The following is a 23,639-nucleotide window of genomic DNA, read 5'->3' as shown; positions in this document are numbered from 1 at the left end:
ACAGAGAGAGGCAGAGACAGAAGCAGGCTTCATGCAGGGAGCCCAATATGGGACTCAATCCTGAGTCTCCAGGATCACACCCTGGGCCGAAGGCAAGCACTAAACCACTGAGTCATCCAGGCATCCCTCCCACAGTAACTCTTGCCTAGACTCCAGGTTCATATATCTCTCCATCACTACTTGGAAGTCCAATAGGCATCTCAAAGATGTCTAAATATAACTCTAAATCCTAGCAAACCATTCCCTATTGCCAAAAAAAAAAAAAAAAAAAAAAAAAGAAAGAAAAAGAAAAAGAAAAGAAGCCTCTTGCCAACTCATTAAATAGTAACTACAAACTTCTCTCTACAAATTTGCTCAGCCCAAAACTCTGGTGTCATCTCTTATTTCTCTTTCTTTCATATCCCACACCCAATCCATCAGCTAGCCCTCAAAATATATCCGGAATCCAACCACTTCTCATTATACCTTCCACTACCACACTGATCAGAACCACCATGAACTTTTCCTAAGAGTGTCCCTGGTTTGGCCTTTGTCCTCTCCAAAGGTTAGCAATCCTTCTAAAACTAAAGTACCCCAATAGCTTCCCAGGTCATATAGGCCAAAAGCCAAAGTCCTTACAATGGCCTACTAACATTCTGAATGCCTTACTTTTTAAATTTAAAAATATTTAACAAGGTAGCATAGTGGTATCTAAGAGCATGTGCTCAGGGTCAGATTGCCTGTATTCAAAGTCTAGATCTAATTATTAGCTGTGTGATAATGGAAAACTCACTTAACTTTCTGGTAGCTAAATTTCCTCATCTGTAAAATGGAATCATTATAATACCTATTTCATAGAATTGTGGTGAATATTAATAAATAAATATTTACAACAGTGCTGGCTTATAGTAAACATTATAAAATAATTTTAAATGACAAAATAGGCATTTTGTGCTATTAGCAAAATTTCATCATGAATTCTGCACATAAAAAACATCTCCAATGGTCTCCTCTCTAAGAATTTATAGATACCCCAACTGTCCCTCAAAAAGCATGAAACGTTTGGTTAAACAAATTTAAAGTGAACTATCAGGGGTGCCTGGATGGCTCAATCATCAGTTAAGCATCTGACTTTTTGGCTCAGGTCATGATCCCAGGGTCCTGGGATTGAGCCCCAATGAGGGGCTCTCTGTTCATTGGGGAGCCTGCTTCTCCCTCTCCCTCTGCCTGCCACTCCCCTTACTTGTGTTCTCTCTCCCTCTCTCTAATTAATTAATTAATTAAAAAGAACTATCCTTGCTTTATCCTTTTTATTAATTCTGAGTTCAGAGTTGAAATGGATTTTACACCATGATTTTTACTTTTAAGTATTTTGGTACTTTTATTTTTTTTATTTTTATTATTTATTTATGATAGTCATACAGAGAGAGAGAGAGAGAGAGAGAGAGAGAGAGGCAGAGACATAGGCAGAGGGAGAAGCAGGCTCCATGCACCGGGAGCCTGACGTGGGATTCGATCCCGGGTCTCCAGGATCGCGCCCTGGGCCAAAGGCAGGCGCCAAACCGCTGCGCCACCCGGGATCCCCTTGGTACTTTTAAAGCATGCTGGTGCTGAGCTGCTTAATCACCTACATCCTAATCAGCAATACCTTAATTTTTTTTAAAATTTATTTATGATAGTCACACAGAGAGTGAGAGAGAGAGTGAGGCAGAGACATAGGCAGAGGGAGAAGCAGGCTCCATGCACCGGGAGCCCGACGTGAGATTCGATCCTGGGTCTCCAGGATCACGCCCCAGGCCAAAGGCAGGCGCCAAACCGCTGCGCCACCCAGGGATCCCAGCAATACTTTAATTCCTAAAATAGATGTGATTTTTTTCCAGTTTATTGTGTAGATTGACTTATAATGTAATCTTGATTTTTCTGCTCTACTCATGGCCTTTTATTATTGCATTAAAATGAAACAATTTAATCTAAACCAAAACAAAAGCTGAAAGTATATTCCTACATACTACATCCCACATTCCTACATTCCTACATCCCATAGCTATGATGGGCACAGTAGGAAAAACAAGTCACATATAATTTCTGGTACAGAGTCGTAAAATTCACTGACTTTGCAGTGGAAAAACTGCTACAGACTCAGTTTTTGAAAATGGCTTTAACTAATATTTAAATCTATGTATAGAGGGAAGTGAAGGAAATGGTTACCAGCCAGACCCCCGACTATCATAGCTCAGTTCTTACGTTTATTTTACAGGTTTTTTTGAATACTTGAGTATAACGAAAGACTAAATAACTCCCAAATATCTCTCTCTCTTTCTTCCCCCTCCTCTCTCTTTCACACACCCCCCCCCCCACACACACACACCTGCAACACAACACATATATACATATCCTTCCAGAATTGGTATATGATCCACAGAGAAGAGAGGACCTTTTACTCACAAGTAAACTTCTACAGATTATTTGAAGTGGAAAGACCTATTTGAAAAGAAGTCAAATATACATTTGAAAACAAGGGAAGTCATAGTAGCTGCTCATAAAAACAAAAGGGAGTGAGGATTTGTGGAAGATCTGTGAAAAGAGTCATACTGTTTATCCAAGCGCGTATGAATCAGATTTTTTTTGAAGTTGAGTTTAACTTTTCAAATATGTCATGTGAAGTTTTGTTAATTCTAGAAACTTGTTTCAGTTGTAAATGGAATTTTATTGTAAACCGACCCTATTGTACAAACTCTTAAAGGCCTCTGCATATTGAGGTGGGCCATGGATCAGCTCCTAGGTAAAAATAAACTTCATATATTTGCCACAGACTCCACAAGTATGCAGCAACCAAGAATTCCTTTGAGGGTGTGAGGAGAGAAATAATACTACTGTGCCAGCATATTAGAAACAAGAGAGGGATCCCTGGGTGGCTCAGTGGTTTAGTGCCTGCCTTCAGCCCAGGCCGTGATCCTGGAGTCCTGGAATCAAGTCCCACATCAGGCTCCCTGCATGGAGCCTGCTTCTCCCTCTGCCTGTGTCTCTTCTCTTCTCTTCTCTTCTCTCTCTCTCTCTCTCTCTCTCTCTCTCTCTCTCTGTCTCTCATGAATAAATAAATAAAATCTTTAAAAGAATGAAAAGTGAAAACTTGCTTAGTTACATCAACATTTTTGTGAAAATTGTCATTTCAAAGTAATTGCATGTAAAAACGATGTACAAATGAATACTGCCCCTCCTAAAGTGTCATTGCGGTTCTTGTCAAATAACACTTTTCCTCACTTTTGTTTTAATCTTAAAAGAAAATTGGCCCTGAAACACCATCCAGACAAGAATCCAGATGATCCAGCTGCTGCTGATAAGTTTAAAGAAATCAACAACGCCCACACGATACTTACGGACATGTCAAAGAGAAACATATATGACAAGTATGGATCTCTGGGACTCTATGTGGCCGAACAATTCGGAGATGAAAATGTTAACACCTACTTCATGCTGTCAAGCTGGTGGGCAAAGGTAAACCAATTTTTTTTCTTTAAAAACAATTTCCTAGAAAAATCATGGTATTATTCACTCTTTTAGACTCCATCTCTGAGAAAACCTAACGTTACTATATTACTTACTATAGTAATAAGTTACTATATAATAAGAGTTACTATAACTCTTGTAAATAAAGATATCACTTCAACTGAAAGCTGTTATTTGAGAATTTTTTTTTGCTTTAACTCACCAAACAATTATAAAATACAGCATGACTTAAAATACTTCTAGACATTAATTATAATTGAATTTGAGGCTTCGGGTTAATTCTGACTGCCCTCCCTCTCCCCATAATGACTAATTAAGAACTGACTCATTGCTCAAAAACAAAAATAATTTAATAGTGTGACAAGTAGTTGGTAAATTATTATAGGACAAATTTAGCCATGTACTTTATTATCAATAACATAAGCTACATGTGCAAATATAGAACTTGGGAGAATGCATGTTAGTTATGTGATAGTCTCATGTGGAACATGACCTCAAGTAGTAGAGAAGGAAATGTGTGGGGGGGGAGTGGAGTGAAAATTAAGTAGAGCTGGACAGGGTGAAGAGACACAGAGGGAGAAAATTTTTTTTAAAGATTTTATTTATTTATTCATGAGAGAGACACAGAGAGACACAGAGACAGAGACACAGGCAGAGGGAGAAGCAGGCCTGACGTGGGACTCCATCCCGGGTCTCCAGAACCTGGGCTGAAGGCGGTGCAAAACCGCTGAGCCACCCGGGCTGCCCCAGAGGGAGAAATTTTTAAAAAAGAATATCTAGTCAAGACGAAGGCAATGTTTTTAAGGACTTAGTGCAATCAAAATTGACTTTTGACGGTAAATTTTTGTGGTTTCCTAGGAATACCTAGTATATGAATGTTTGGTGGTGGTTATGTATTTGCTTATGAGTTTTAATATCCTTATCTTCTGATAAAAGCGTATTTACACGTAAACTATACATACAGACCATCAGCATATTTTTTTGATAATTCATACATTTTGTGAAATCATGAACTCACATTCATATTCAAATTATTAATAATTTAAAAAACTACAGATCTCCAAAAAGAGGGATTGCATGTTCAATATGATTCTGTTATTTTCTTCCAATAAAATAAATATTGTTAAATTGGAAACTTTTATGTATGCAGAAGGAGAGAAAATATATTTTTGTACATAAGCATGGAGAGTCTGCAACCTGATGCCTCCCTTGTCTTCTGCAGTCTTCAAAATTTCTTTTCCTCAAGATAAGTGACATTCCCACTGAATCCTCCTTTTTCTATTGTTGAAGACCTGGGAGGGAGACCAGTTCCCTCTGAGTGGATGTGAACCTTAGCATGAGAGTGTACACACTGACAATGCCATGTATGATAGATTGAGTGTTCATATAACAATGGGGGCTTTAATGGGCTTGCCTGGGAACCTAACCTTCAGAGCTGACACTCTCTCCATGGGAAGGTAAATCTGGCATTCTAGATAATTTACACACTAGCACCTGGTTGCATATTGAGGCTGGCCTACATAAGAATGAGAATAGATTTGCTTGCTGAGAAAGTTGACAAAATTGATCAAAATTCATATAGAAAAGCAGCAGCTGTCCAGTGGTATAAGAGATATACGAAATGATTCCTGATGTGGGTCTTTAAAAATAAGATTACAAAAAACTCCGCCTCCTTCTTCTGGTTATGTCCAAAGTCTAACGGCACTGTTCCCATTAGAATAACTGGCACAGGGGATCCCTGGGTGGCTCAGCGGTTTAGCACCTGCCTTTGGCCCAGGGCGCGATCCTGTGAGTCCCGAGATCGAGTCCCGTGTTGGGCTCCCGGCAGGGAGCCTGCTTCTCCCTCTGCCTGTGTCTCTGCCTCTCTCTCTCTCTCTCTCTCTATGTCTATCATGAATAAAAATTTTTTTAAAATCTAAAAAAAAAGAATAGCTGGCACATAGTGATCATGTATTAAGTATGCATTGCAAGAATGATTTATTGTACCATTTAAAATATGTACTTCAAAAATATTGGACTCTTACTTATGCCCAGTAGTGTACTAAGCATTGTAAGTATATAAGACAAGGTTATTTTCCAACAGGCAAACAATCTAGTTGTGATAAAGAACAAAAAAGTACATGAATTAAATGAAATTTTCAGAGAAGAGAAAAATGTAGGAATTGCATCGTAAAGACAAGGACAAAAGTAGTCAAAGAAAGGAGGTGCTGCTTGGGGCTGTAACTCAAGACTACTGCACAGGAGGGTTTTGGTGGCAGTTGGTGAGGAGAAGGGTATCACAGTTCTGTTTTTCAGGGTAATTTACTTAAGTCTATGAAAATGAAAATGTAGAGTATACTAAGCAAAAAGATTATAGATATGAGAGTGTAATTAAAGCTTCCTTGCTCCAAGCCACTTTAAGCTCCATCCCACAACAGGAACCAAAGTCAGAGAGAGGGGATAGTGGGTTAGGTAGCAGGGATGAGCCAGGATGAACCAGGTGAAGTTCATTAACGTTAAAGATTTCTGCCTTAAGTTACTGAAGAACTGTATACACGAGGTAATCTTTATTCTCTCTGCTCTTTTTAGATAAAATCTGCATTCTGATTCAAATATGTATAAAACATTTCCTATCTCAAATAACATGTTTTTTAAAAAATCAAATTTATTTTGCTCCACTAACAAAATTTGGCTTATTTTAACTAAAACTGGAGGTTGGGAAAGTTTCTTTCATCTTTAGCTACGGCAGACTTAATAAGCAAACCTTTTATATGCTTGTGGGGAAATCCTGGTGCTGGCCGTTCACTAGGAGGAACAAATCATTTATCTATAAATTACTTCACACATTCATTAATTCAGTAGGTATTTATTGTCTTCCACACACCAGGTACTAAATTCTTAGGTTAGGAGGGACTGAAGATGATTAACATATAGTTCTAGCCTTCAAGAAGCTCAGCCTAAAGTGAGACAGACCTATAAACTGATCAATGTCCTAAAATGTCAATAACAATTAAAAAAAAACATGGTAGAAATTTATATGGAGTACAGCTGGGGCACAAAGGAGGGAGAAACTATTCAGGAAAGATGGAGGGAGAAACTATTCAGGAAAGATGTCAGTGAGAGGATCTTTGACATGAATCCAAAACACAGGGAGGACATTTTTTAGGTAGCTGGGGAAAGGGGAGGGGCCCCCTGGGCAGATGAATCCACAGGGATAGCAAAGCTATGGCAAGCATGGCAGGAAGGGGGCTGTGCTAATCCACAGAAGGGTTGGAAGCCATATGACCATTAATAAGGAGTTCGAGCCTTTCCTGAGAGGCAGGAAAGTTGCCGCATAGGCTCAAAAGTACATGTATTTCAGAAAGCTCCCACAACAATATGCAGAGTAGAACAGGAGGCAAGAGTGGAGGCAGGGAGGCTAGTTAGGAGGCTACTGAAGTATTAAAGGCAGAGATAACAAGACCTTTCTAAAGTCCTACCAGTCAGGATTGAGACAAGCGGGGCGGGGGGGGGGGGGCGGAGTGGGCAGGAGATTTTGGCAGGACTTGGTGACTAAGAGAAATGTGGAGGTGGGAGGGAGAGCTATCAACAGCTCTTCTTCAGCGAGTATGAGTCAAATTCCTTGGTTAGCTCATTTGACCTGTAGAGGTTGTTTGTTTGTTGTTTTGTTTGCTCTACTGTTAATAATGACCACTATAGCTTATGAATAAACACTTCATTACTTAGGCTACAAGTCACTTCCTGTGAACTTGTTAGGCAAAACTTCATAAGGAATTTGTTTCCAAGGTAACTAAAAAGCTACAATAAGGATGAGGGTGAATATGTGGTCTGCAGGGTGAACTGCAAAATCTTTAGGTTTCTGAAGATACATGAAAGCACACTTAATTTCTGGGGTTCTCCCACACCCTACCACCACTCCCCCCTATTTTGCTTTGCTTCTGTTTCCCTTAGACCCTGTTTGTCATCATTGGCCTCTTGACTGGCTGTTATTTTTGCTGCTGCCTATGCTGCTGCTGCAACTGCTGCTGTGGACGCTGCCGGCCCAAATCATCAGTGCCAGAAGAGGACTTTTATGTGTCCCCAGAGGATCTTGAGGAGCAGATCAAGACCGATATGGAAAAAGGTAGAGTAAAATGAGGAGAGAGTTAGTGGGTTTCCCTTCACAGGCTTGATCACGTGTGAGGTCTCTGATGATGGTTATCACTAAAGTGAGAGAGATCCAACAACCCAATGAGAGGAATCCCAATGACTGTCATCTTTGGTACCACTTTTGGAGAGGATGAAACGACAGTTCCCTTTCCTAGCAACAAAGAAAAGCAGAACCTGACACCATGAGAAAAAAAAAATCACGAAATATGCTGATCACAAAGCAAAGCTAGTACAATTCATGATCAATTATGAGAGTATGAGCTCTAGGTTCAGGGAGGTTTGAGTGGGAATGCTCAGAGATACAAGAACCAAGCCTGTTACTTTAGGATCTCTATTCATATAGAAGGGAATGGACATCACAAAAAGTCAACAACCCTTGACTTTTCTTCTTTCTGAGTACTTGATAATGGGTTTTGAGTAGAACTAGGGTAAGGGTGATCTTTCTTCCCTGGAAACATAGTTTTCTTTCAAACCCACACATTCAGAGCTAGCCTCAACCAGCATCAAGATTACTGTCCTTCATAAATGGGACTATTTGCTTTGCTAAACCACCTCTACATGTTTGTCTATGTGTATACATGATCATAAATATTACTTGATTCTTCAAGTTCGTTCCTCCCAGAAATGATAAAGAAAAAAATATAAGGAAAGATAAAACCTCACAGAATTCACACCACTAGGAATACTTCATATGTTCTGGGAAATGCCTTTGTGTAAACAAGCTGGAGTCAAATCTGCCATTGTCCTCTCTGTCTTGCAGCCATAATCCTACTATAATTTTCTCCTATAGAATGTATAATTATTCTGCATTATAGACTTTATTGCTAAATCACAAAGAACCCTGGACAGCCAAATAAAAGAATCACTTGATAATTCAGACAGTGGCCCATTGTTGTCAGAATTGCTGAAATTAGGAATGGTACATTTCTCTGGACTGAACTGGACTCTGATTCTTTTGATCACAATGAAACAGAATTTCTATGACATCAAGCAGCAGAGACTATCTAAAACCTTCCATATACCTTTTATTCCCTACCAAATGTTATGCTAAGTAATAGTAACTTATCATAACCTAACTCTAGCTTGAAGGAAGGAGTCTTCAATTTTTTAAATTGTACTTAGTCCAGATCATTTTAGGACTGGGAGTCAGAGAAGACTAAGGGGTTTTCCTGCAACCTGTGACCCCTTTCTATGGAGACCACTGGGTCTAGCAAACAGGGGGTTACTCTAATAATTTTTATTACTACTCCTGGAAACAAATTGTGGGCCCATGATTAAATATAATTATAATTGCCTTTTACCTTATTTGGGATGTAAAAAGGACAATTAATCTTTTAATGAGAACATACATGCCAAAAAGAACAAGCAAGCAGTACTACTTAAAAATGGGTTAAATATATATATATATAAATATATATATTTAAAAATGGGTTAAATATATTATATTTAAAAATGGGTTAAATTTATATATATTTATAAATATAAATATATAATATATTTATATAGTATATATTATAATATAATATAATAATATATTATAAATATATATAAATATATATGTTTATAAATATATATATTTACATATATATGTGTAAATTCTCCATGGAAGGGCCAGTGACCTTGCATAATTTCCTTAAGAATGATGATCCCCAGTACATTAATCCCTTCTGCCTTTGCAAGGGAGATAAACTATTGTAAGATCACATTAGCTAGCTCTTTTGTCTACAGGATCTCCCATAACATCCATCAGTCCAGTACACTATTCAATTACTAAATAGGAAGGGGCAGTGAGATATGAGAGTATTTTCATCATCATCCACAATGTCAACCTTAACTTTTCCTGTATAGTGCAGAAACCAAAACTAGGTAAATTGAACGTAGATACCCCAACTCCACTGTTTCACACTTCTCTGAAAAGCCTCAAAGTCTTTCCTCTTTTAAATTAGATAAAAGCTCTACCAGGTCATTTCATCAGACCTCCTTTGCAGTTTTCTTTTCTGGAACAGAAATGTATACTCAGTGCCAAATTCCACCCAGGTTTCTTTCCTGTAGGATGACTGGTGATAAATCTGTGTGCCTCTCACTGTTCTCAGTTCTGACACCTCAGAGTTACCAATTCCATTGCAGAGGTCATATTCTAGACTAAGTAAAGCATGATCTCACTTGATTGTGTTACTAAGAATCCTTAAGCCAAAGGAAAAGCTTTATTCTATGCCCAAATATTTAAAAGCTCTATGCAGAGTTGATCCAAATTTTGTAGGGCCTGATACTTACACAACTTGAGCAGTGTTCTTTACCAAAAAAAGCACAAAATTATAAACATAAAAGTAGCTCTGAAAGCAAATATTTATTTTTAATGAGAAAGGGAAATCACAATAAATTGCAAAGCTTAAAAACTAAAAATACTACAAATATGAGAAAGTCTAAAACAAAATAGCAATAGTTTAACAGCCTGGTACACCTCTATAATACTTTCCCTCTATGCCTTCTGGATGCACTATTCTTTGTCTCTTCATTTGACAGTAATTTTGGAATATCATTTTCTGTAGGAAGAATAGAAAAATAATTGTTTTTTTCTCTAGTGTATTTGATCAAAATTTGTTTTCTCACATTGGTAGAACAGAAAAGTTTCTTTTGGTGTTACAGCTCATTATTGATAATGTCTACATTTTTAGTGATAGCTATTAAATTTGAGAAGACTAGTCTCTTTTACATATAAGATGTAAGATTTAGAAGAATTTTTCACAGATCACTTTTTAAGTCTCTACATTTCCAACTTTTTGCCCCTACATCACTCAATATTTTCAGTATCAGAGCCTCCTGGGCACATTCATACAGGGTGACCTGACCTCTGGTGTGGATTTTCATGTTTCCTCAGCAAGTGAACTGGCATAGGGAGCTATAAGAGGATTTTTTAAGCTACTCCTATGCCAGTATGGCTACCAATAATTAACTATACACTGCAAACCACAAAAACATAGGACACTAAATTCAAATAAAACTTATCCCTTAACTCTATTTCTCCTTAACTGAATCCCCAAAATATCCATAGCCCCTCTGTTGCCACTCATCAAGAAGAAAAGCATGACAGAGGGAAATCAAAGTAGAAAGAGACACTGTTTTTGCTGATTATGATAAAAATATCTTACTTTTGCAAATATACAAAAATATAAGCACATTGGTAGGGCCCCAAAAAGCCTTCAGAAAGATTTACACAGATATAGGTCCCTGAAGCTAAAATTTCATTAACGATGGAGTAATGAAGCAAGTAAATTCACCATGCTTTTCAGTCTAACATTTCATTATGAAAATTTATGCCTTATTTGCATCTAGGTGAACGAGTTTCAGATTTTTACTTCACTAATTCAGAGAGTTAATATAGTTTACAGATAAAAATTAATGTTAAGTTAGGGCTTGTAAAGATGAAAAACCAGATTCCATGTGAAGACCATGCTTTCTAGACTGTGATCAATAAATGGAATGTGGACTCTCCTGTTCTGCAAAAGAAGGAGAGCCACTTAAAGTTGTTTAAGAAAATACACTTGAGGTGTGCCTAGGTGCTTCAGTCAGTTGAGTTTCCAACTTGGTTTCAGCTCAAGTCATGATCTCAGGATCATGAGATGGAGCCTCAAGTTGGGACTCATTGGGGAGTCTGCTTGAGATTCTCTCTCTCTCCCTCTGCCCCTCCTCCTGCTTGTGCATGATCTCTCTCTCTCTCCCTCTCTCTCAAATAAATTTTAAGAAAACAGAAAATATACTTGGAAGAGGCTACTAATCATTAAGATATCAAGTTACTCATGACAAATGATAAGCAGCATATATCAAGATTTGAGTCCATTAGAAGGTATTGGTGAGCCGTGGAGCTTTAAGTTTTTTTTTCAATGATTCTGAAATTAAATAAAATATGGCAAACATTTTCTCACATAGGGAATTTTTAACAATCTTACATTGTATATAATTACAAAATCCTAGGATTTCAGAGTTGGACAAAATCTAAGTAGTTAACCCTCACCTTCCCACAACTTTTCTAGCTGACTGCTGCCTAACCTCATTTGAAAGCTGCCAATGGTGGGGAGTTTTGAGACCTTGTATGCAAGTAAGAGATATTAATAAAAATTTAACAACCACAGAAGGATACAGAGTCAAAAGTCAAAAGCTGGTACCAGCTCTCCAAGGATAACAACAGTTTTAAATTTTTTTGTGTAAATATTTATGGGGTTTTGTTTTATAAAACTATTATCATTTCTACATATATTTTTTGCTGCTTCTTTACAGAGCAAAAATTTTTATTACAAAGGTGTCAAATTTTTCAGTGGTTTATGCTTTTAACGTCATGTCTAAGAACTTTTAGCCTAACCCTAAGTCATGAAAATTTTCTCCAATGTTTTCAAAAAGTGTTATAGTTTTATGTCTAATATTTAGATCTATAACCCATTTTTAAGCATTTCCTCTTAATTTTTTTTGAAAATTTTAAATAAATAAATTCGATTAATTAACAGTGTATTATAGTTTCAGGGGTAGAGTTCAGTGAGTCATCAGTCTTATATAATACTCAGTGCTCATTATATCACATGCCCTCCTTAATGTCCATCACCCAGTTACCCCAACCCCTGACCTGCCTCCCCTCCGGCAATCCTCAGCTTGTTTCCTATGATTAAGCATCTCTTATAGTTTGGCTCCCTCTCTTATTTCATCATTTTTTATTTTTCCCTACCTTCCCCCATGATCCTCTGTTTTGTTTCTTAAGTTCCACATGAGTGAGATCATATGATAACTGTCTTTCTTTGACTGACATATCACTTAGCATAATACCTTCTAGTTCCACCCACATCCTTGCCAATGGCAAGATTTCATTGTTTTTGATAGCTGAGTAATATTCCTGTGTGTATATGTGTGTGTATGTGTGTATCCATTCATCTGTTGATGGATATCTGGGTTCTTTCTATAGTTTGACTATTGTGAACATTGCTGCTATAAACACTGGGGTGCAGGTGCCCCTTTGGATCACTACATTTGTATCTTTGGGGTAAATACTTAGTAGTGCAATTGCTGGGTCATTCTATTTTCAACTTTCTGAGGAACCTCCATACTGTTTTCCAGAGTGGCTATGCCAGCTTGCATTCCCACCAACAGGGTAAGAGGGTTCCCCTTTCTCTGCATCCTTGCCAACATCTGTTGTCTCCTGACATTCTGACTGGTGTGAGGTTCTCATTGTGGTTTTGATTTGTATTTCCCTGATGCCGAGTGATAGTGAACATTTTTTTCATGTGTCTGTTGGCCATTTGTATGTCTTCTTTGAAGAAATGTCTGTTCATGTCTTCTGCCCATTATCTGATTGGATTATTTGTTCTTTGGGTGTTGAGTTTGATGGTTCTTTATAGATGTTGGGTACTAGCCCATTATCTGATATGTCATTTGCAAAGATCTTCTCCCATTCCATAGATTGCCTTTTAGTTTTGTTGACTGTTTCATTTGCAGTGTAGAAGCTTTTTATCTTGGTGAAGTCCCAATAGTTTTTTTTTTTTTTCTCCTTTGTATCCCTTGCCCTTGGAGATGTGTCTTGCAAGAAGTTGCTGTGGTGAACAGAGGTTGCTTTCTTGTGTTTTTTTTTTTTTTTTTTTTTTTTTTTTTTGCAAATGGAATTTAATTATTCCAACCCCATTTGCTGAAAAGATTATCCTTTCTCCATTGAATTGTCTTTGCCCATGTTAAAAAACAATGGCCATATTTCTATGGACCTATTTATGGATTCTATCCTGTTCCATTGATCTATGTGTCTATCCCTTTACCAATAACAGACCACCTTGCTTTCTGCAGCTTTAAAGTAAGTCTTAAAATCAGCTAGTGTGATTCCTCCAACTTCGTTCTTTTTCAAAATTGTTTTGGTGATCCTAGTTTCTTTGCCTTTCCATATAAATTTTAGTATCAAGTTGTCTAAAATCTACAAAAAAATACCAATTTGAAAAATTGGAATGGCATTAAATTTGCATTAATTTGGGAAAAATTGAGATCTTTACTATGTTGAATCATCCAATCCACCAACACAGCATGTGTCTCTACTTACTCACATCTCATTTGATTTCTTTTATGAGTGTAATGTAGTTTTCAGCATACAGAGATGATGTATATTTTGTTAAATGGGTACCCAAGTATTTCATTTTGGGGAGAGCTACTGTAAATGGCATTGGTTTTTAATTTGCATTTCCAATTGTTCATCATAAATATTTACAATTATTTTTGTATATTAACTTGGTATCCTGTGTTCCTGTTAAGCTCACTTACTAATTTGTATTGTTGTGTGTGAATTCCTCTGGATTTTCTATGATGACAATTATGTCATCTGCAAATAGAAATGGTCTTATTTCTTCTATTTCAATCTGTACGCCTTTTATTTATTTTTCTTGCTCTATTGCACTGACTAGGATTTCCAACACTTGGTTTATTGCTCTGCTGTCATGGTCTTCAAATTCTTAGCTTTTGAATCAGGTGCACCACATTTTCATTTTGCATTGGGTTTGATACTTATGTAGCCAGTATTGCTAAAATATTTCTCTGTATGGACTACAAATCCTTATTTCAAGCTTGATACTCACTGGTAAGGAATAGAACAAACTGCCTCCAGAGCATAATACCTGCCTTTATGGAGGACTAAAAGGATGATAAGACAGTTGGGGGTGGGGAGAGAAGTAGGTGGAGCAAGGGTTTTTTATTAATTATCAATCAAAATGCTATGCTATAGATTATGCTGTGCTTAGAGATTTGGCTAATATATGAAGATTATAACTGAAAGTTTATTTTTCATATTTGAATACTAATTTTCAAAAAAGTATGGTTAGCACTTCTTATATTATTCTGAATATAATTTCCAGAAATGCCAAGATAAAAAGTATAGTAAAACTAATATGAGATTATCCTCCCTCCAGAATACAAATTATAGCTGCTTAATACAAATTATAGCTGCTTAATACTTGTTGCTTCCTTATGCCTAACTAGACTAACAAAGAAGAAAGAACAGGAGCTAACTAGAGGAATATATTTCTGATTTGAATTCTGTGACTAAACACTCAAACTTCAGTTTTAAGGACACATTGTATATAATATTATAGATATTTCTTAACTTATGAAAATCCAAGTTTAAAATATCAAACTCTTCTTTAAACCAACTAACTTATTTAAAAAGAACATTAAAAATGTTTTTCACCTGTCTTGAGATAGCTTAATAATTCTAGTTTTATGTCTAAAGTCTATACTTTTCTTGGATTTTTTAGTAAGTGCATATTTCAAACATGCCTATTCCTTCACACTGGCTAAAGCCTAAGATACCTTTTGATGCTATAAAATGGTACCAGTTTCTGTTTGATAATAGTGATACAGAGTAGGACTGGTAGTAGGGAGGAAAGATTGGCTTTAGTTATTGTATCTCTTTCAACTATCTGCATGGGTATAATCCAGCGTCTATCTACCCTTAGGAAATAAAAGGGATAAGTCCAGTGGCTTCTTCATAATATTAGCTGGAACCTATAGAACTTATAAACTGATATCTATCTCTTTCTAAAACATATACGCCCAGTGGGATCCTAGGAACACAGGGAAATGCTATTATTCTTATGAATCAATCAGGATCAAATAGAAGAAAGAAAGTGTCTAGGGGGAGACCATTGCCCCTCTTTCTTTTATCTTGGAAAATTTGCAACTTGAAAGATAAAGGTAATGGATATCAGGTGATTTATCTTGCTTTTAAATGTTCACAAATTAGAAGTGGAACTTCTAATTGTTTTTCCACTTTGTGATATTTTGTATATTTAAAACTATCTCATTTAGACCCTATCCTCCTCTGTTAGCTGAAGACCCAATGAAATCAGAATACTAGACAAGAGAACTTTGTAGACCATCTTGAGGTACTCTGCTTCATGGGACTCTGTGTCTACATGTGTGTGTGTGTGTGTGTGTGTGTGTGTGTGAGAGAGAGAGAGAGAGAGAGAGAGAGAGAGAGAGAGAGAGAGAGAGAGGCAGAGACAGAGTAACAAGATACAGAAGCAAGAGCATAAATGAGAACCAGTTGTCTCTAAACACCTTGGTAAAACAAACCAAGAATACAACAACTAAATTCAGGGTTGGTTGGTTGGTTTGTTTTTTTTTTTTCCAAACTGAATGAAGGCAATGGAGTGAAAACTCCAGTTAAACCCTGAAGATTTTTTGTGCAATCATGATTTCCTCATTTTTTTTTTTTTGGAAGGAGAGGGAAGAATATATCTAAAGAGAAGAATATATAGTGTTGACCTTGGATCTAAAAATATGAGATTCAGTGATAGAAAAATCTATTTATTGGTTAAATGTTCTTGCTACTTACCTGGATATAACCCAAATAAATTCACAGCCATTGATTGAAGAGGCCATATGGCTTGTAGTTAGACTCTTGCTCTCAGCCAAGATATTGAGACATTTATTACATTTGCTCTTTAGCATTCAACACACATTGCTGCCCAGGAAAAGGGCACAAGGAAGAGATTAAATTCACCTTCCCTCTTTTCACCAACCCCACTCAATTTCCTTCCTACCCCCTTACCCCCAACCAAAAGGAACCCATTTCTAAAAAATAATTCATGGGAAAAAACTCTTAGAACCAATTAATACAAAGTCCTTTGTTTCTTCTTCATATGAATATATCAAGCAAGCAGTGAGTCAGCTCAGAATGCTACCCCAAAAGCAGCTCAAAGTGGATCCAAAGTTTCTTCAATTTTTCACTACAAAGGTTCAGTGAGCAAATTTACTAGGCAGGTTTATCAAGATAATTTTTCCACAGCAAACATTTATTGAGCACTTAATATTTGTAGACACTGCAGTAGGAGCTAGAAAAAAGAAATACATGGCCCCTGTTATCTTGGATTTTACAACCAACAAAGGACATGGGGAGACATATGTCAAATAATGACACAAAGAGCTAGTTAATTTACAAATAAGCACACCAAAGGAGAAGCATGGGGGCTGTAATAATAAACACTAGGGGACTTGATTTGTGATACAGTGTAACAAGGAACAGAAGCAAGATAATAAGTAGGAACCAGTTATCTGTGAACACCCTGGCAAAGCAAACCAACAGATGCAGGTAAAGACAGCTTCCCTGAGAAACTGACATTTAAAGCTGATCGCCTGGGTGGCTCAGTGGTTGAGAGTCTGCCTTTGGCTCATTATCCTGGGGTCCTGAGATCAAGTCCCACATCGGGCTCCCCAAAGGGAGCCTGCTTCTCCCTTTGCCTATGTGTCTGCCTCTTTCTGTGTCTCTCATGAATAAATAAATAAAATCTTTTTTTTTTTTAAAAAAAGAAACCATTAAAAAAAATAAAGCTGATGACATTAAGAACGAGGAGTTAAGGGGTAGGAGATTTTGGGGATGAAGAACCCTAAAAGGGATGAATCTTGATACCAGCAAAGCCTTTGACACAACGTCTCCCTACAACCTATGGTAAGATGGCAAATGATGTTCTTCATGCCAGGCAAACCAGTTACAGTCATATTGAACTGTTATAATGAATAATTTTATCAAGGAATTGAAAGAAGCAGAAGTCGTGCAGAGATCATACTTGCAAAGAACCCCAAAATGGGGTATGTTCAGACAAGGTCTCATACCATCGAAATGAAATGTGATAGAGGAAAAACATCTAGAATCCTGGACAGTTTGTTAAGAGCTCCTGCTCTTAACATTTACACACCTTTCATATGTACATGTTTAATCATCATGTGATATGATGTATGGTTACATTTATTAAATGTATATAAATAAATTTCATTTATTTTCCATATAGAATGCAAATTGTCACAGCACAGTGATTTCTAGTCTTGATTTTAACATACCTTGAGATTCAATAATGTATGGAGGAGCTTCTGGACTTTCTGTTCTGGTTCACTGCTGATTTTGTTTATCTGTATGCAACCAGGCCCACTTATAAAAATTCCCAGTACTGTTTAGGCAAGTCTTCCTGCCCTGTTTTCCAGAGGAGTCTTACATATTCTTGGACTTTTGCTTTTCCATATAAATTTTAGAATCAGTTTTGACAAGTTTTAAAACAAAAGGTATTCAAATAAAACCTTTGAAATCTTACTTAGAAATGCAGTAGATCAATTCTGCAGTAGAATTCTGTAGATCAATTCCATAATATTGACATTTTAAAAAATGTGAGTCTTCTAACATGTGACATGGTATATCCCTTTATTTATTTAGGTCTTCCTTACTGGCTTTGCTAAAGATAGATCTTATATATCTTTGGTTACATTTATTCCTGAATACTTTTTCATTTTTATACAGTTATGAATAAATAATATTAGTTTCTACTTATTTTTTAGCATATAGAAATGTACTTTTTAAAACATTGATTTTAAATTAAAGAAACTAGCTAAATTCTCTATTTCCAATTATATATCTGTAAATTTTTCAGGGTTTCTACATAACTGCTTATATCATTTGTGAATAGTGATAGTTTTGATTCTTCCTTCCCATCCCTTGTGATTTTTTTTTCCCTTTCTTGCCTTTCTGTATTTTCTGAAACTACCAGTAAAATGTTGAAGAGAAAGTACTTTCAAGATTGCATCCCAATTATAAGGCTTGCTGTAGGTTTTTGATCAGGTTAAGAAAATTGTCTTCTATTCCTTTTTTGTTAAACCTTTATCATGAGTCTGAAATTTTATCAAATATTTTTTCTTCATCAATTGAGATGGTTGTGATTTTTCTCCTTAAATCTGTTAATGTGAGGAACTATATAAATTGTTTTTCCAATGTTAAAGCAATCTTGTATTCTTGAGATAAACCCAATGCAGTCATAATGTATTAACTATTTTTTTTTTATTAAATGGGTTTGCAAATATTTTGTCTTAGATGTTTGTATCTATGTTAATGATTGAGATTGGTCTATAATTTTCCTTTCTCGAACTTTCCTTATAGAGTTCTATACCAAGATTATGCCTCATGAAATAAATTAGAAACCATTCCTTCTTTTTATACTTTTAAAGAGTTTGTGTATTATTGGATTTTTCTCTTTCTACAGGATTTATAGGACTTTCTGGGCTAATGTGTGATTGTGCAAATTTTGAATTACTGATATTTAATGTATTTAATGTTTATAGGGCATTTAGATTTGCTATCTTTTTAAAAAATTAATTCTTCAAGATTTACTTTTATCACCTTTTATGCATTATGTGATATGCATATCACATAATATCAGATGTACTATGATCTGCATTACTGTTCCAGTTGTCATTCCTTATATTGGTTATTTCTGTTTTTTAGCCATTCTACCAGATATTGGAAAATTTAATTGGTCTTCTCAAATAAATAACTTCTGGTTTTGATTCTCTTGTATATTTGTTTCTTTTAAATTTTTATGCTTTATTATTTCTCTTAATTTATTGTTAATTTTCTGACTTCTTAATTTTTAGACTTCTTAATTTTTTTCTTCTTTTATTTAAGGCTATAAAGTTTCCTATAAGTACCATTTTAGTGTCATACACACATTTTATATTGTTCTTAAAATCTGAGTTCTTAAATATTTTCTAATTTCCATTATAATTTTTTCTTTGATCTATAAGTTAGGCCTTTGTGTATCTTAATTTGTAAACCTGTGGGGGATTTTTCAGGTTCTTTATGTTGTTTATGTCTAACTTCACTGCACTGTGATCAGAAATTATGGGAAGCATGATAAAATAGTACAAAATATCTTGAGGCTTGCTTTACATCCTAGAAATTTATGTCCTAAATTGCTTCAAAATAATACATTCTGCACTTTTTTAGGTTCACTGTTCCATATAGGACTATTAAATAAACCAAATTTATTATATGTATTAGTTTCCTAGGGCTACTGTTAACAAAGTACCACAGAGAAGGGGGATTGAACAATAGAAATTTATTCTCTTGCAATCTAGAGGTTAGAAGTCAAAGTTTATGGTATCACAGGGTTGACTCCCTCTGAGGCCTCTCTTGGCATGTAGATGGCCATTTTCTCCTCATGTCTTACATGGTCTTCCCTCTGTGTATCTGTCTGTATTCTAATATCCTCTTATAATGACATCAGTTATATTTAATGAATGCCTAGCCTGAGGACCTCATTTTACCTTAATTACCTCTTCAAAGACCCTCTTTCCAAATATGGTTCACATTCAAGGTACAGGATGTTAAAATTTCAAGATATGAACTAGAGAGGGGGCAGTCTGTGTGTGACACAATTTAGTCCACAACATTGTATTTTTCAAATTTTTTATATCCTTAAAGATTTTTTTGTTTGCTTCATCAGTCAGTTACTAAAAGAAGCACTGAAATCTTCCACTGTGATGATGGATTTCTCTATTTTTCTGTAAAGGTCTATCAATTTTGCTTCATGTATTTTGAGGCTATTAGTGATTATAAGTTTAGAATTTTTATATCTCTTTGGTGAATTGAAAATTATATTATATAGTTACTCTTTAGCTCTATCAATGCTTTTTGTATTTTATTTTGTCTGTTAAAATATAGTTATATTAGCTTTCTTTTTATTAGTGTTTGTGTGGTAAAGAGGTTTACATCTTTCTACTATCAACTTTTTTTTGTCCTTATTTTTTTTGATGTGTATTTTGTAAACAACATATGTTGGGGAATGAAATTTATTCAGTTTGAGAACATTTTTTCTTTTGAATAGACTATTAAGTCCATTTATTGTATTATTATATTATTATAAATGATGATATATTTTTATTTTCTTCTACCAACTTACTCTTTTATTCTTTTAGAGAACAGACTCTTAAGAAATACTGCCTAGGTTTGAATACCAGCTCTATTATTTACTAAGGCTAGAGACTTATAATTAGTTATATTTAATTATCACTTTAAATTGACATATTTTTTGTTTCTTTTTCCTTTTTTTCTTTTATAATGATAGAATCTTTCATATTTCATTTCTTTCCTTCCTCTAGTTTAGAAGGGTTCTTTTAGGTTATCCTAAACATTTATCAAGCATACTTAAATTATCAAAGTTTAAAATTAATTATTATCTTTACCCTTCCTGAACAATACAAGAACTTTGTAACATTTTAATTTGTAACATTTTAATTCTGGTCATTTTCTTTCTGATTATACACTATTCTTGTATTCTACTTTTGTCTTAATTTTAAGTCTCCTAAATTATTAATATTGCTGTATATAATTATTATTATTGCTGTATTGCTTATTTTTGTTTACATATCTACCATTTTCTTTACTCATCATTCCTTTTTACAGCACAAATTTTCCATCTAGTTACACTTTTTTTGTGCCTGAATTACATTTTTAAATTGAGTCTGTTGGTGGAAATTTCCACTTTTATTATCTAAAAATATCTTTATACTATGTTTTCTTTTAAAGTAACAAGACAGTTTGTAAATAAAGTTAGGTTGATATCTTCTTTGGCAAATAAAAATTATAATTCCATAGTTTTGGGACTTCCATATTTGCTATTGAGAAATAAGATTGCTATTAAAACCATTGTCTTTGAGGGGCACCTGGGTGGCTCAGTCAGTTAAGTGTCCAACTGTTGATTTAAGCTCAGGTTATGGTGTCAGAGTTGAAAGATAGAGCTCCCCCCTCTCGGCCCCCTCTGTGGTGAGCTCAGCTTCAGGCTCTGTGCTGAGCATGGAGCCTGCTTACTCTTCTCTCTCTCCCTCTGCTGCTCTCCCACCCTGCCATATGTGCCTCTCTCTCTCTAATACATCTTTTTTTTTTTTTTTTAATTTTTATTTATTTATGATAGTCACAGAGAGAGAAAGAGAGGCAGAGACACAGGCAGAGGGAGAAGCAGGCTCCATGCACTGGGAGCCCGACGTGGGATTCGATCTCGGGTCTCCAGGATCGCGCCCTGGGCCAAAGGCAGGCGCCAAACCGCTGCGCCACCCAGGGATCCCTCTCTAAAACAAATTGTTTTTGGTACTTTTCAAAGTCACTAAGATGTTTTAAATATGAGTTTTTCTTTAATTTATCCTATCTGGTTCTTGGATATGTGGATTGGTATCTTTCTAGAAAATTCTTAGCCATTAAATCTTCAAATATTGCCTTTAATCTTTTCTTTTACTCTTTATGAAAGTCTTACCAGAATATGTTAGACTTTATAATTCTATTCTTCATGTCTTTTAACCTCTTTCATATTTTAATTCTGTTCCTCTGTGTTACATTCTGATTAACCTCCTCAGATCTGTCTTCCACTTCATTAATTCTCTCTTTAGCTGTTAAACATCAGGTTTTAAAATTTTCAGATGTTTTGATCTCAAGTTCTTTTTTATTAGTTTCAAAACCCACTTGATCATTTAAAAACAACATCTATTTTTTAAAAAAATTCTGCATCTTAAAAGTGCAGGCTTGGAAGTCTTTCTGGGTCTGATTTGGCCTTCTATTGTTTCTATTAGCTCTCAATGTGCATTGTTTCTGTATGTAATCGTTCACTCTCTCCTTCTTTCTTTTTTTCTGAGTTCATGTTTCTTACAATTTTTTAGTTATTTTATGAGGATCTCTATTTCTCTATCTCTATTTATCTCTCCTCTATCTCTGTTCATTTTTACCTTGAGTTCATATATTTTAGTAATATTTTAGTGATTCTTTAAGGTCTGGGTTGAAGATGGGGCTATTCTATTCTGCTAGGTGCTTGGGAACACATTTTATACTGCACCATTTTAAATTAAACTATCAGCATGAGGTTTCTTAGAACATAAAGATACTTAAATTTGGTCTGCCAATATGTGTGCTCATTGGCTTGCTATTAAGTATTTGTAGAGGGGTTCTTTCCTCTTAACAGCAAAACTCAAGACCAACAAATTTTCTTGTAGATTTAGGGGTAAGGTGATTTAGAGAGTGCATAACCATTTTGGATACTAGCTTTATGTGGGGAGCTTCCTATTAGACTCTCATCTAAGCAAGCTCTGGGCTTTGACCTCTCTCCCAACCAAGGGCCGTATATGAAATTGTATGCTGAACAACTTTAGGGGCCATTTATCATACAGATATACACTAGGGTCTAAATGACATATATGGTGGACCTGTTTTCATCCCCACAAGACGGTGAAAACTAAAATTCAAGTTCACCAGGTTCAGCAACTGCCTCAAGTTGAAAGCTGGGTTCAGTGTTTTAGTTTTATAATTCTATAACTTATAAAACTTAAATGAAGATTAAAGACAGGGTTTCCCCCTTTTTGAAGTCCTTTAAAGGACAGTCATCCTCAATATCTTATGAAATGAATTGGCTTGCCAATCATCATTTCAACAAAAATATCTACCACTTGCCCCATTAAAGGAAATGTAACACGATCAGAGGGTGTTTATTGCTTTGCTTTGTTTATTTTTAGATGTGGACTTTCCAGTTGTTCTCCAGCCTACAAATGCAAATGAGAAAACACAGCTAATCAGAGAAGGACCTCGAAGTTACTGCACAGACTCTTAATATTGAGACCATTGAGGGCCCACAATATCCCCTCTTGGTTCAGCCATGTCTCCAGGTGGTCATGGGTGGGACAGGGTAAAGGGGCATGAAATGCTGTGAACTTTTCCACATTCATATTTTATTTTTTAGGTTAGGGAAAGATGATTGCTACATAATTTTCTCAGTATGCATTCTCATTCTTTGAGTAGAATTCCTAATGAAACACATTCCATTTTGATGAATAAAAGCCTGAAGAGGTGTTTTATGCTCCTTACATGAGGTAAGATGGTGGCACTGGACAGGCTTTATGAGCCTGTCCTTATGTGACCTAGATCTAATTCCTTACAGACTAAAGTAGCACTCCAAACAGAAGCCACTTCTCATCTGTTTAAATGAATGCAATATTCCTCTCTGCCACAAATATCTTTAGCAAAATATACATGGAAATTTAAGACGAATTGTGTGTGTGTGTGTGTGTGTGTGTGTGTATGTGTAGATTTTTCCCTGTCAATGTTTAATATGGCTACTGAAATATTTCAAGAGGCAGAAAGAAATTATTATGTAAAAAAGACAACTATCACTTAATTTTAAAATATATTCTCTGAAAGATTAAAAATTGTC

The 23,639-nt window shown here is 35.6% G+C and overlaps 1 protein-coding gene across 1 annotated transcript in view; it reads left to right on the top strand.

The window, feature by feature from the left end:
* DNAJC5B (DnaJ heat shock protein family (Hsp40) member C5 beta) overlaps positions 1 to 23,039 on the top strand; it is a 66,025-nt gene extending 42,986 nt beyond the window's left edge. The window contains exons 3-5 of the mRNA XM_055318422.1: positions 3,261 to 3,474; positions 7,417 to 7,588; positions 22,945 to 23,039. Coding sequence (XP_055174397.1) covers positions 3,261 to 3,474; positions 7,417 to 7,588; positions 22,945 to 23,039 — 481 coding nt within the window. The remainder of the gene's footprint in view (positions 1 to 3,260; positions 3,475 to 7,416; positions 7,589 to 22,944) is intronic.
* Positions 23,040 to 23,639: the final 600 nt, after the last annotated feature.

The sequence above is a fragment of the Nyctereutes procyonoides genome, unplaced genomic scaffold (genome assembly GCF_905146905.1).
Source record: "Nyctereutes procyonoides isolate TBG_1078 unplaced genomic scaffold, NYPRO_anot_genome, whole genome shotgun sequence".
Taxonomy (NCBI): Eukaryota; Metazoa; Chordata; class Mammalia; order Carnivora; family Canidae; genus Nyctereutes; species Nyctereutes procyonoides.
Note: the sequence above shows the minus strand (reverse complement) of the source record. Positions and strands in the feature narration are given on the sequence as shown.